This window comes from Lycium barbarum, chromosome 1 (assembly GCF_019175385.1).
Source record: "Lycium barbarum isolate Lr01 chromosome 1, ASM1917538v2, whole genome shotgun sequence".
NCBI lineage: Eukaryota > Viridiplantae > Streptophyta > Magnoliopsida > Solanales > Solanaceae > Lycium > Lycium barbarum.
In genome coordinates, this window is record NC_083337.1 from 103519967 (window position 1) to 103535407 (window position 15441).

At 33.6% G+C, this 15441-nt stretch overlaps 1 protein-coding gene across 1 annotated transcript; it reads right to left on the reverse strand.

The window, feature by feature from the left end:
* Nucleotides 1-2969: 2969 nt before the first annotated feature.
* LOC132636695 (transcription factor MYB41-like) lies at nt 2970-14658 on the reverse strand. Its single transcript, XM_060353688.1, has 3 exons — nt 14317-14658; nt 5783-5912; nt 2970-3774 (listed from the first exon to the last, which is right to left on the reverse strand). Exons 1-3 carry the CDS (start codon nt 14507-14509, stop codon nt 3141-3143), a joined length of 957 nt encoding a protein of 318 aa, XP_060209671.1. The 5' UTR covers nt 14510-14658; the 3' UTR covers nt 2970-3140.
* Between the last annotated feature and the right edge of the window lie 783 nt (nt 14659-15441).

The window sequence follows — 15441 nt, forward strand, 5'->3', positions numbered from 1 at the left end:
ACCGACGAAAAAAAAAAGTGAAAAATGAGAGAGAGTTGAGGTAGAAGAGAGAGAGGGGGTTGAGGGAAAAGATTGATACAATGGAATAAGAGGAGATGGGCTTTGAATTAGTTACCTTGTGTAATTGAAATACAACATTTAGCTACTAGATGTATTAAACTAAAGTGTAGTTACTAAATATAAATATCTTTATATATTCTCTACACTATGTAAAATTCCCAAAATTTAAATGACTTCAAGTTTATACGACAATATTTATAACCTTGGTTAAGAGTCTTTACGCCAATTTACCTAATAATGATATTAAAAGGATATTAATAAATAATAATTAAAGTATATTACTAAAGTACCCCCTCCGGTTCACTTTACTTTTATGATTATTTTCTGCACGCCTCTTAAGAAAATATCCCCTCCATTCCATTTTAATTATTAATTTATCTTTTTCATGCGCGTTAAAAAAATACAAGTATTATTTATAAAGTTATGCTATATATTAGATATTTTTGAGAAATGAGCAATATTAAAACAAATTATTTGTTAAGTTATGCTATTTATTTGATGCTTTTTGAGAACTCAGCAATATTAAAGCAAATTATTTACTAAGTTATGTTATTTATTAGGTGCTTTTTGAGAATTAAGCAATATTAAAATAAATTATAAGGGTAAATTTCTTCATTGAAGTTAAGGGTGTCAAGTGGGCCGGGCCAGCCCGAACCTGGCCCGGTAAACCCGGCCCACCACCGGCCCGGCCCAGGCCCACTAAGAGGTGTAAGGGGCTGGGCTAGGTGGGATTTATTAGGGGGTTGGGCCGGACAAGTTGGACAGCCCACCAGCCCGGCCCACCAGTAGCTCGGGTGATGGCCCACCAGGGCACCGGCCCGGCCCACTTCAAACAAATTAAAAAAAAAAGATAAGTACTACATTTATTACGAATAATAAGTATTTTAAAAACATTGTATCCCAATAAAGTAGAAGTCTCTTTTTACGGAGCACTTTAGTTTTCTTTAAAATTATATTTTAAAGCTAGACAATCTTGTTTTCTCAACAAATAGACCTTTGATACATTTTCAGTATATAGTATATATTAAATTGTGATAGTACTTATCTCAACAAATATACCTTTGATAAATCATTCAGTTCAATTTCATGCCTTTTCACAGTGTCTACGCAACACACTGGTACCCCCCTTAATAGGCTAATACCCGACGCTCCGGACTTGTAGAGATATGTCACCACAATGTTGACATTTAACATGCTTCTCATTTACTCGCTCAAAATGCATTCACACCGCACTTGAAGTTGATCTTCGAACTCGAGGAGAAGGTGGAGGTGAAGTAATGTACAATAGTTGAATAACAAATTTAGATAAAGAGAGAATTGTGGAAGAATTGTGTGAAAATGAAGAAGAATGGAGGGGTATTTATAGTTTGAAAATATGACCAAAGTGAAGTTATTCATAAATTTAGGGGTTCAAATAAAATCAGCAACGACTAGTTTTTTAAATTTACAACGGCTAGCTTTTTGAATTTGACGACGACTAAACTTTTTTTTAATTTAGCAATTTTATCATTAGATGTAAATGTTAATTTTATTATTATTAGTAAATGTAAATGTCTATTTTTGTATTAGAACTTAAAAAAAAAAAAAAAAAATCGGCCCACTAACTATAACCCGGCCCGGCCCGGTTAGCCCGAGGTGTAGCCCCTATCCGGGGTAGGCTAGGCCGGACACCCTTTTCCCTCTCCAAGCTCGGCCCCCTAACTTACGGCCTGACCCGGCCCCGACCCGGCTCTTTGTGGCCCACGTTTAAATGGCCCGGCCCGGCCCACTTGACACCCTTAATTTAAGTTCTCTCAAAACTCAGACACAGTTGGTCATCATCTTGAGTCTTAGATTAGCTTAAGTTAAACCATAATAATTGGTGGTAATGTTATTAGACTATTTAGAAAGTGATTACCAAAAAAACATACTGTATTAAAAATAAACAATCTCACCAAAATTGACTTTAAATAAACAATCTCACCAAAATTGACTTAAATACATAGAAAAAGTTTATACGTACGTAAAATGTAAATATTGACAACTTATGAAAAGACAGTGGAACCCACATATTTTACTTTTCAAAAACCAGCAAATTCCTTGGTAAAACTTAGCTACAACACGTGTACAACTTCAGAGTACCCAAAAACAAAACTACCAACTTCACACTGTGAGGACGACAACACTTTTGTGGTTCTCGTTTATATAATATAGTAAAATATATGATTATTAATTAATATATATTTAAAAACAATATATATCTTAAATACCTAATTTAATATCATTTATAAAAGTGTATATATATTAAATGTTAACTTTTAATTATTGATAATTAACTTTTCTGTTTGTCATTTAATCAAACTGTGTAATTACATTTGTGCAACCAAACAATGCTCTTGTAATTACATTATAACAAGTAAACATGTCTTCGTAATCACTATACTGCATAATTACTAGGCTGTAGTATACTACCCTTCTAATCACACCAAATTCAATTACTAGGTGGCTTTCCAAACAGACCCCAAAGGTGGGTCTCAATTAATGTTATCATATTGAATGCTAATAATACCTGTAATTAATGACAGGAAAGAAGATAAACCTTTTGAGTGTCATTTTACGGGCTCTCCAATGTGCAAAAGAGCTTTAATGAATTATAGGTAATTTAAAGATTAATAATGGGTATGTGGTTTACTGAAATCCTATTAAATACTAATTAATTGCTAAAAATACAATTACTGTGAAATAACTTACAACAGCTAATGCCGGAACTATTGATTTAAAGCCTGTAGTTTTCTATGTATGCGGTAGAAGATCAAGATTTTCATCGGTTAACCTTCAAAAGGTACAATAGAGCAAAGGGAAATCTAAACCATCATGCATCTACCGACTATGTTAAAAAAGAAAAATATTGTATATAAGTTTTACCTGTAGCAATAACATATGCAACATCCAATAAAAATATAAGATAACAAAAGGCTGGCACGTATTCATAATTTGAAAAAAAAAACACGAGGTGTCAATATTTACAACAAATCATCAAAATCTAAACTCTCTGAAATTTCAAACTTTATGAAGTGATTGCAATAACTCTCTTTCTCTTCTTATATGCCTGACAAAGGCGTATCAAAGCTAAAATTCTGACTATTCTGATTGTTGTTGTTATTCAAGAATTGGACCGTTGAGTTGTCAGATGCATCAAATGCAGAAAAACTATAGTTTTGAAGAGGTACCATCATATTTTCTTGGAATATTTGGCCATTCATCAAATAAGGCCCCACGTTACCTTGCATGGACTGGGAAGATGAACATGAAATATTTTGTAGGGTGCAATGTGGTATCTCCGGAACTTGGTTGTGTAGTTGATTATTATCTTGGAAAATGGAGGACTGGTTATGCAATAGTTGATTTTGTTCAAGATTTTGGAGCAAGAGTTCAGGCCCTTGAGAGTTTTGACTGTGTAATAACAGTTCTTGAGTTTCAGTATGGGATAGTAAAAGGGAGTTTGCAAGTTTGATGATTTCGGGGTTTATGAGTGTTTGTAGTCCCAATAATAAGCTTAAAAGATTAACCTTAGTTGAGTTGAGAATCGCCGACAAGTCAAAGGAATTAGGATGAGGGTTGTGAGTCACTGGATCGATGCCCCTCCTCGAAAGCCTCTTACTTAAGTTCGTGTTCCAATAATTCTTGACTTCATTGTCTGTTCTTCCTGGTAAGCGAGCCGCTATTGCAGACCATCTTAGCACAAACATAGCGATATATAGATGAGTTAAATCTTGAAGATATAATTAAGTAAATAAAAATATATCCTTTTTAATAATTCAAATATTTTAGATAAGGTAGTCGCGCTATTCAACATGTAATCATAACTCATAGAGGTTGTTGGGTTCAAGTCTTAATTATCAACACATGTTATACAAAGAAGATTCCCTGTGCTTGACAATAAAAAGAAAGCATATTTGCATGTGAGGGGCGTGTGCATGTTACAAACATAATTAAGTAAATAAATGTGTTATCTCTAACCATTTAAACTTTTAAATGTGTGATCACACAATTTAAAAACAAAAGGTAGTGAAGACTAAAGAGCTTTGCATTTAAAAAAAAAAAAAAAAGGAGGAGAACCTAATGATGAAAGTTTTAAAAGAAATTGGATGGTCGGTCCCAAAGCTGTCAAATACCAGGTGAAAAACAAAAGAGATATTAAAAGAAAAAGAGAGTTAATATTCCATCTAAATGTTACTGCTGCACAGGTCCTCAGCAGGAGATAGTGACACATATTTTTCCTAACCTCTCCTACAACGGCAAAACTGTGGAATATGTTTTCTCATTTTGCAGGACCTCATTTTAGAATGGCAACAATTGACACGTATAATCATCAGCTGGTGGAAATCTAATTGCAGAGCAATTTTGAAGTCCGTAATCTCTGCAATACCAACTATCCATCCGGCCCAAAAAGATTGTCTTAGTTTGACTTGATACGGAGTTTAAAAATAAAGGAAGATTTTTTAAATGTGTGGTCCAAAATAAGTCTTAGATATTTGTGTGGCTGTAAATAATCTCATAAAGTTAAGTTATTTCTAAATATAGAAATGTGTCCATCTTTTTTGGACAAACTAATAAGGAAATTAAGACAATCTTTTTGGGACGGAGGGAGTATTATCTCATGGACACCATGAAAAAGGAGGAACACTATTAAGCATGGAGGAAAGGTGAGCTTATTCAGTGCAAAACATTAGGTGAATAGATCTCTTATGCAGCTGATTAGAATGTACTTTCGAAAAGTAAACCTGGAGTTTTTCAATGTATCATCAATGATTATACATCTGGAAGAACTCAAGCCAAGACTAAAGTATAAACTGGTTTGCGGGACACCTCCAACACAGGGACAAAGTGCAATATTGATGGAGCTAGCAAAGGTAATCCAAGAAGGAGCTCCAATGGATTCTGTCTAAGAAATCATAGAGGAAACTTGATATATGCACAGGCAAGGGAGATACATGAGAAAATAACTGTGGAAGCTGAGGCAATAGCCATAAGGGAAGCTATATACTATTCTACTTCTGCTGGAACTGAGCAGATTACCCTAGAAACAAATCCACTTGTTGTGAAAAGTGTACTGGAAAGGGATGGGACAGAGCATGGTAGATTATTAATGTGACTAAGTCACAGGAACACCGATGCAATATTGTCAAGTTCATCTTCTGCACACTCTTAGGGAAGGAAATTCACTTGTTGACTCTATTGAAAATCGGATTTTTGAAATCACAGGCACAGTTGAATACAATTATTTTAAGGAGCTACCCACCCAGGGAAGAAGATTACTTAACATGGACAAAGTCTAGTATCCATAAATCAGGATCAGAACACAACGTACTACATGTAACATGATCATCATGAATACAAAGAAGGAAAAAAAAACTGAACTGGAAATTATGAATTTGGCTAGCTATACTGTCTAATCTTGTACTAAGGAGGAGTCAAATGAAGCTGAGAACAGAGGACTACAGAAGATGACTTGTCGGTAGCTGATAGGGAGGACTAGCACAAAGCTTAATTATCTGGTTCTTTTGAAATTAGGCATCGAATATCTCTTGATAGCTAGTTCTTACTTTCTTAATTGCGTAAGCTGCTACTTTTGTCTGTTTTCTTTATATATATAAAATAAGTCAACAGGGGCATCCTATTGGTATATTAAATTAAAAAAAAAAAAAATTGGAAGAAAAAGTATAATTGGTATAAATCTTACCTGTTGCCGACAACACTGTGAAGTTGGATTATAGTTTCATCTTCTTCAGTAGAGAATCCTCCTCTCTTAATACCAGGCCTCAAATAATTCGTCCACCGAAGACGACAACTCTTGCCACACCTTTGAAGTCCTGCAAATACACAAATTTTTATTGAAATATTAGAACACCTATATATCTAGCATATATCTATATCTTATAAAAGCACAAACGTCAAAACGCTAAATGTTTAAACTAAATTTATTGTTATAACCTGGATTTTCCAACAAAATCGACCTATTTCTATTTAAACCATGATCATGAGCAAGTGCATAAATATACTCCTGAAAGATAAAATGGAAATAAGTATAATGGAAATAAAATCGGATTCCAGTCGATGAATCTTGCAATGAGTCCCTATTCTTATCGAAGAGAAGGAACGAGAAAAACCGAAATATTCCTACTCGAACAAGAAGTCCTATAGTTTACAACTCTGAGAAGGCGCACTTCATTCCCAAGCGGGGAGGGTTTGAACGTCATGTTCGCCAGGATCGGCTGATCCGCTGAGAAAAGACGGTAAGGCAAAGAGAAAGTACCACTTACGAGTCGGGTTTCCCGTTTACCCACAACGGAGGAGCCGCCCCCACCAGGTGGGGCATTGGTCATAGCCGAAATTCGTCGAAGGGATAAAACCAAAATAAAGAAGAGAAAGAAAAGTTTTTTCTTTCTTTCAATCCAAATAAGAGAATGGCTGCAAGCTCTAGGAAAGAAAGTGGCCGTGAGGTTACAAAGGTCGTGACTGAGTCTTGGTTGATTATCCACACTAAATGAGTTCGCTAAAAAGTACGAGGAGAGTAGTATCGTTAGGCTCACGCTACGAGTCTATACTGTTGAGAATAAAGTTGTAGGGGCAGCCCCCTCAGGGATCGTTCCTGCGCATCTCCTTACTTTATAGCAGTTATTGCTCCGGTTCCAGAAGGTATAGCTCTCGCCTCAGCTTTTTCTTTAATGCTAGGTTTTGAAAAAGACTTTTCATGTCATTCCCATTTAGGTCCGATTCGCCTTATTGACTGCTAGGGAGTCTACCCACATTCGAAGAGTGCCCTGCGGCTGCAAGTGTGCATGAAATAGCGCGTATATAAGAGCTGTTTGAATGGGTTTTTCAGCTTGCTGACTAGGGTTGGCAGCTAAATTCAGTCTTCGAGACCCCATAAACAACTATCGTTTGTGAATGTAGGTTGTGTCGGGGATATACTGTGGCTAGTCAGTCATTTCGTTTGCATTTTCTTCAACGAGACCGAAAACACAGCAAGTTACAACCTAAGATCTATGACCATATTATGTTAACTGTTCGTATTTCGTTCATTCCATCGGTATGAAATCAATAAGCTTTTTGATTGATGCAGGGCGCCGCCCCCCTTCAACGAATTAGAACCCATTGAGGGGGGCCTCGGTTCCTATGGCTCGTCCTATAAGAAAGGGGATATACCATAACCATAGGGAAGTAAAGGTGCATTCCTCCCGGGCTGGGCTCTCGCGTGTCCGGGATCCGATCAGATCTACCAGCGACCGGTTTACGGAACAAGGAGGTAAGCAAGGGCCTCCAATCTCGCTCGGCTCGGGGCGATCACTTGAACAGGGCGGGATTGATCGATCTACATCAAAAATTCTGGCTTCCCTTCCCAGGAGCGCCCCTTCGTCGACAACCTCTCATTTGTTCGACTACTCGCGGGGCCTGCTGCGTTTAGGGAGGGTAGAGCCCTTGATCCTTTCAAGAATGTAATTATCCTGAATATTAAGGAACGAAAAGAAAAAAAGTCTCGCACGAGTATTTCTCATAATATATGTTTTATTGGTAAGGTCATTGAAAGGTGTTCTATTTGCTCGCAGTTCCCGTTTGATACCGGATAAAGCAAATCTTGGTTTTAGAATTGAAAAAATTTTGTCCCTATTGTTACAAACATACGATTCATGGGGAGATAAAGAAATAGAGCGAACCAAGTACCTGTGTCTTACCCTTTCAAGGAAGGGGAAAAAATGGGGCTTTGGGTCCTCCTACTACAAGACATTTTCAAGAGCTTTCAAAAGCTTTTCGTATGAAGTTTACCTGGTCAATAAGAGGGGGGAAGAAGGAAATGTCTCTTGTTCCTTATTCTTATGCAGTTGGTAGTTTGTATCTCCGGCCCTTGCCATTAGTTAGCTTGCACTTCCCTTGAGATGTTGACCAACTTTTATGCCCCTTTAATCATATTTTAATAGAACTTCACATAGGATAAAATTGTAATATCTAGATCTTTTGCCTAATGAATAAGACCTTGAGTTCAACTATGATTTTGTCCTTTCAAGGACATCCGATCAAATTAGACCTAACCTATGATTTGTATTCAAGAAAATCTACTATGCACAAGCATATGTATTCAATAAAATTTACAATGCACTGACATTAGATTTTCGTCTAACGGGTTCATAAGATAGTGTAGGAAATTAGCTTTTTTCGTCGCTATGGGGTTCTTCGTAGCCATTAGAGGTCAATATATGATCTGGGTTTATTTGTATTAACTATATATTCTTCTTGATTTAGCAGGAGCTATATGTTACGTCCTAACTAAATTAACAAATCTAATCAATTGGTGCAAAACGTAAAGGTGCTGAAATCACTCTTGGTAAACAAATTAATATGTTTTTTAAACATGTCTATTTACATTTGTGTTTATATTCAACAATATTTTCAGATGTTATTCTAAGTAAACTTTAAGTAGGAAGTTCTAAATTAATGACATGAAATATCTTTTCATGCTTATATCTTTTTCACTGAAAATCTTTCCTTTGAAGTATGCGTTGGGTGAATAGAAATTTTTCCTATTCAAAGAAGTTTGGGGTCTAAATAACATCTATTAGATATTAAGGATACCCAACTTTAAGAGCACAGTGGGAAAGTTCCTTCATAGAGATGACTTATCTTTAAAGTAATTGTTGTTCATAAAAGTTCTATACTCATTTAAATATCTTATAACAGGTTATAAACCCATATTCATTCTATTGTCTTTGTAAATTATAATCATTGCCAGTTGTTTGTGTCTTGACCATTTCTTATAATTTAGTTTTCAGATTTCTTAAAATCAGCTTTTCAACAATCATATGATCAAGCAAGGTTTAAAAGATTGTACTAAGAATAAGAGAACTTTATGAAATTTGAGGACAAATAAGGGAAGAATTAATATGGGACTTCTTTTTCCACAAGAAATCACTAATCAAATAATGGATAGAATTTTTTGTTGGAAAGACTGATAAATTCAACTTGAATGCCTAGATACCGACAAAGTCAATTGTAGGTTGAGGGAATGTGTTGTTAACAAAGTTGACACAATGTCTAAAAGATTATTACTAATAATTTATTTGACCAATTTTTTTAGAAGCTAATAGTGCTTTTCTAAGAAATAATACTTATTTTATAGAGTTTAGGTGTTTGCCATACTTTTAGGGGGAAAATAAGTGGGTTTGAGTAGTAGCGGAAGTTGTTTTTCAGAAGCTAAATGAAATAGTTTTTACTCAAGAATATTTTTGAAACCTTGATCAAGCATAAATTACTGCTCTGATATTGACAAAAGCGTATTTTTTAAATTGATTAGTCAAACACACAATGCTATACTCAAAAGGTTATTTTTTTCTTCTTAAACTTATGACAAAAAACACTTTTTAGAATAAACAGATTTATGCTAATGCAATAACATTGATTTTCTGCATTTAAGATATTGTTTCATTTTAAAATAAATTTCTCAACATCTACGTGTGAGGCATGTACATAGAAACTAGTTATATTAAAAGTGGAAATAATTCAAAATGTAAAGTTGAATTACTAAAATGTTAATTAAAAATTGAACGACTGTTTTATCAAATATTACTTCTATAATAGGGATTCGAACCCTCACCAATAAAGTGAGAGTTCAAGTAACCAACAAATTTAGCAACTAGATCCCTACGCCCCACATATCTCTTCTCCTCAGTTTCATAATTATTATTTATTCCGTTCTTAAACCTCTTTCTCCTCCTTTTTCCGTGGTATGTTTCTCTTGCTCACTGTTAGTATTCATTTATTATGGTTTCTCTAAAATCTCTCTTTGCCTTCTTTAGTTTTCTTCTGTTTTATCTTCGTAATTTCTTTATATTTATTTGTTAGAAATTCTGAAGTGGTGAGATTTTTGATAGAGTTATTGGGAGAATTCAACAACACTTTAGTGTATGCGATCTTCTTCTCTTTCATTGTGGCATGATTTTGGATTTTGCTTTATTGTCATTCCATTTTTTGTTTTCCTTTTAGCGTCTTTTTTTTCTTACTTAGCCGATGAAATTTGCATTGTTAACTTGCAGACTGATTCTTAGCAGTGTTTTAAAAGGCGGGGGCGTAAGACGAGACGTTTTACATACGCCTCGACGAGGCGTAAGCCTCGAAGCACGGGGCGTAAGCCCCATGGGTATTTAATTTTTAGTATTTCTTAAAATAATATAATTACAATAAATATTTTTAAATAGGTAAAATTACATAAAAAAATAAAAGAAAACTGTAAATAAATGAAATATATATATATATATATATATATATATATATATATATATATATATATATATATATATATGTATGTATGTATGTATATGTGTGTGTGTGTGAGCGCGCGCGCGCTTGATCCTCACAAAAAAATGATCAAAGCAATTCATTATACACCGCTTATAACTTGTAATTATATATAACATAATTTTACAAGTATAAACAATACAATGAAATAAAAGCTATTATGATATGCAAAACAATTCTAACATTTTAACTTTCAAACACGGAAAAAAACACAGTTTCTTAAAACACTATTACTATCATACTATTCATTTTATCTCCCTATAAGCAAATAATCAATAAAATTTATCAATATTACAATTAAAACATAACTTCTTCATGAACAAAAAATAAAATTATATGATAATTCTGATACATAGGACTAATGATCAATCACAAGTGAAAATGTACAATTCCGCTATGTGTTTTTTTTTTTAAAATTAAGTGATATTCACCCTCACGACGTTCTCAAATAGTAAATATCCAATACTACGACTTGTTATATGAGTTACACCCAATCTTCTATTTCTATAGATGAAAAACTATTAAGTATCATTATTTTGTTAAACAATTATGAGGGTGAATGATTTTAATTAAGGAATTTAAAATATAATTTGTGTAAAAACTGTTAGGCGAGCCCTGGGCGTTAGGCGTTAGGCGTGTTTAGGGCGTACGATTGGACGCTTAAGGGGTAAACCTTATAGAAACTAAGCCCCGCACGTTAGCCTCAGAACGTTTTGTCATTATCCTGCTCGAAGACGAGCCCCGGGATGAATCCTGTCACTGACTTTTAAAACAAAGATTCTTAGTTATTGATATCCTGCTTTTGATGTTTTGAAACCAAGAAGAAGACCAAAGGGAAGATTGAATAGCTATAGCCTATATGGCGTCAGCATTAGTGGGAGAAAAAGGCAGATAAAAGTACTTCTCTACTCCCAATACTTATGTTTTCATTTTTTTCCCTTGTATTATCTTTATTTGATATGATAAGTAGATTTAATGTTTGGAAATATGTACAATAATTTCCTCAGTTGCAAATTGTGTTAAGACAAAGGTACATAGAAATATTCACATTTGGATGAGTTAACTCTTTTAATCACATTATACTTTCCCCATCTTATCCGGGATCGGCTCACCTCCGGTAGGTGATCTGTCCAGTTCCTCCAATGCCAGTTTAAATGAATTACACGTGTCCTCTCATTTATCTAATGGCCCAGAATCATTTTGTTAACCAATTGGTATTAACTATAGTTACCAACAGTTCTCTCACTTCCGCTTTTCCTTTGTTGACTGCAAGCACTGCCTATTCAATCTTTAAATCTCCAAAAAGTAGAAGAAGATGCAGATTCCTATCACAAAATCACTCCTATCACTATCTCTTTACCACTATGTTCACGCCACAAAAAAAACAAAAAAAAAAAAACAAAGAAACAAACAAACTTCATCCCAAGTCTCTCACTAAGAAGAGAACAAAATAAAAACGATGCACTGAAAAAATTTCAAAAATCCAAGCAATGAGACTGCATTCGGTATCCTGATTTTCTTCCATTATGAGGTGTTACTATTAATTTAGGTTGGAATATTTTACTTTTTTTTTTTTTTTTAATAATCGGTTTTCGTCATTTTAGAATTAGACAGAAGAAAGGCATTGGTTATACAAATTTTGGATTGAGAAACTGTAGAAACTACCAATGTATCAGGCTCCATATTTGTTCAAATTCATTTTCCCCTTCCCCTTTTTGAGAGCTTATTGGGAGAGAGGGAATCCCTCCTTTTTTTTTGTACTTTATTAACTTTTATACTGGAGTCCATTCCTCTTAATATATATATATATATATATATATATATATACGGAAAAGGGCTAAAATTATCCCTGAACTTTGGGAAATAGTTCATTCATACCCTTCGTTATACTTTAGGATCAATTATACTCTTACCGTTATACTATGGGGTCAATTATACCCTTATGTCTAACAGCTGCTACATGGCATCATCCTAGCCCTTCAAAATTATTTTCCCCTCAAATAATTTTTTACCCACTAAAATAACTCAACCCGACCCGATTTTTTTTTCCAGCCAAGGGGTAATGGGTTGGGTCCGTATCACTTTGGCTGGAAAAAAAAAATCGGGTCGGGTTGGGTTATTTTAGTGGGTAAAAAATTATTTGAGGGGAAATAATTTTGAAGGGCTGGGATGATGCCACGTGGCAGCTGTTAGACATAAGGGTATAATTGACCCCATACTATAACGGTAAGGGTATAATTGGCCCTAAAGTATAACGAAGGGTATGGATGAATTATTTCCCAAAGCTCAGGGATAATTTTGACCCTTTTCCGATATATATATTATAGGTAGGAGTTTTTGTCAAATTCCCCTCCACCTCAAGGAAACTTTTATTTTTAAACAAAAGTAAAGATGATTTCATAAGTTTAATCGATTTGTAATAACAATGCAAATTGCAGACGAATTTCATAGTGCTGATATAACTATTGTGTAATTAATTATTATGGGTAATGTCTCTTGAATTTACCAATTACAATAGAATTCAACGTATTCAGTATTCTTTGAGAACTATTACGTTATTTGTATTCACAACTTAACTCATGGAATATTATGTTTTCATATTCCAAACGTAAGTACCAAAGGTTAGTGACCGCTTGGATGCCAACTATAAATATTTAGGCTTCTCTTATAAGTATGTTTGAAAAGTAATCACAAGATATTGGCTATGGCTAATGCTCCAAAAACTTTGATCTTATGTAATTTCGAACGACTTTAATGCAAATATTTAAGTCATTAAAATTTTCAATCGTTAAAATTATAGGTCCTTTGTCAGCACTATCCTATCTTTTGTCAAGCAACTTTCATGTGCTTTTCCATAGGTTTTTATTTCTCTCTTTTTCTTTGTTTAATTTTAAAAATTCTTCGGGACCTTATATTGCATGTTTACAGCTTTAATTTGTTGACTAAATTAGGGGTGCTTCCTTTTGATTATATCTTCTGTGTGGTTTTACGTGAGCATTAATATGAATGCAACTCAACACATTGTGCATTCTTATATGGATTTTATGGAGAAATTACAGAACTCATTGTCGAAATTTTATAAGCCACGTACAGTCAAACCTCTCTATAACAATACTATTGGGTCCGAAATTTTTTAGTTGTTATAGCAAATTGCTGCTATACACCTATAACAACATTGATATTTAAATAATATTTAGTTGTTATAGACAAAAAGATGCATAAAATCTTGTTTTTTCATTTTTAATTGTCAAATCCTAAGCTTAATCACACTTTGTATAACGAAGGGAAATCTTTTAATGATGAAAATATATATTCATATAATATTCTTTGTCATAAATAGTGTATTAAAATATCAAAATATTCGGTCAAAATCTCTACACTTATTATTAGTAATAATAGATATTCCATTTTTATAAATATGGTTAATTGTTATATTATCAAAAAAAAAAGATAGTTGTTATATGAGGGGTTATTTTACAAAGAGCGTATATGAGGGGTTATTTTACAAAGAGCGTACTGTTATAAAGTTGGTTGTTGCTGTTATAGGTAAAATGTTGTTATAGAGAAGTAAAATATAACATAAAAAATCGGTTCCGAAAAAAATTAGCTGTTATAGAGAGGTGATGTTATATACGGATGTTGTTATAAAGAGGTCTAACTGTGTAGATGATTTTTGTGAGGCTGAACTTCTATTTTATTGAATTAGCTAAATAAGATTAATATTTGGTATTTTCAGGAACTTACATTTTTTTCTTTAATTTTTATGTATTTTATAACTCAAGGCCTAGAGCATATTTTAAAATAATACTTGTATAAATTTAAAATTTTATACTCATTGATATGGAAACTAGTTATTCTCAAGAGCGGAGCTTCGTTGGGCGAAAAGGGTTCATGTCAAATAATCAAAAGGGGAGTGAATATATTTACCAGCATTCTTTGGGAGGTTTGTCCACTTTCCAGGGCCATGAACTTGAATATACTGAATGAGTTTTTGATCTTCCTCTGCAGTCCATGCACCTTTCTTCAGTCCATTTTTATCACAACATGGTGCTCTTCCCATAGCTATGTTTTTTTCGTTTTCCAAAAAGATTGCAAGTGTTGGAAGATAAGAAGATAACATAAAGAGAGGTGTTAAGGAAGAAAAAAAGTGAGGTGTTAAGAAAAAGAAAGACCCTTAGTTTCATGCATTTACTGCTTATAAAAAATTCTTCGTTTCAGTAAAAACAAAGAAGAAAAAAGTGAGATTTTGGAAACAAAAGTTAAGTTGTAGGTCCCTAAGGGGGATTTATGACTCTTATTTATAGATGAGAAAGAAGTGCTTTAAAACAAATTGATAGTAATTGGGCCCGATCTCATTTTACGTCTATGCCCATCTCTTATTTATTTACGTCAAGCCTTGGGAATAAAAGACTTCTAGTAGGAAGCCTTTTTTTAATGGACTTGACACAGCACGAATCAAAATTAATTGAGTACCAAAATTGATGCCAAACACCTAGTGTGAAATAAAAACAAACAGTTGATAACTCTTGATTGCAAACTTGATATGGTAATCTGAAAATAAGACAATAACTTATTATAACCAGTTGAATTACATTGATAGTGGGGAATTCTTTTTATCAGTATAATATAACCCAAATCCCTAAAAGATACTTGAGTAAATAGACTTAATTTGTGCATATCAAAAGGGAAAAGTTTGACAATACTCTTAACTATTTTATTTTATTTGGTGGTGTTTAATTGAGCACAATTATTTTTATAAAAAAAACTTAGCATATATATGCTGAAAGTGTTACTCTTCCTACCAAAAAGGGAAAAAATATACTACTCTTAGAATTAATCTTTTAGAATATATCATAATTTTTTATGGTCACTACAACACAAGACATATATTGCTACAAAATACGCCGTAGCTAAATATGAAATTTTTCGTGGCTAAACACTTTAGTCACAATTTTTTTTCCGTAGCATTCGTATCAAAATGTAGCGTAGTTAAAAGTTAGCTACAAACTTTACATGGTTCGTGGCTAAGAACTTATACTTATTGTTACGATT

Excerpts from the sequence above, each read along its gene's own strand:
- LOC132636695 (XM_060353688.1), bottom strand. The coding sequence starts at position 14,509 with ATGTTATCTTCTTATCTTCCAACACTTGCAATCTTTTTGGAAAACGAA. Across the intron at positions 5,913-14,316 it reads AAACCTCCCAAAGAATGCTG|GACTTCAAAGGTGTGGCAAG; the intron begins GTAAATATATTC and ends GTGTATTTGCAG. Across the intron at positions 3,775-5,782 it reads CACAGTGTTGTCGGCAACAG|ATGGTCTGCAATAGCGGCTC; the intron begins GTAAGATTTATA and ends GTTTGTGCTAAG.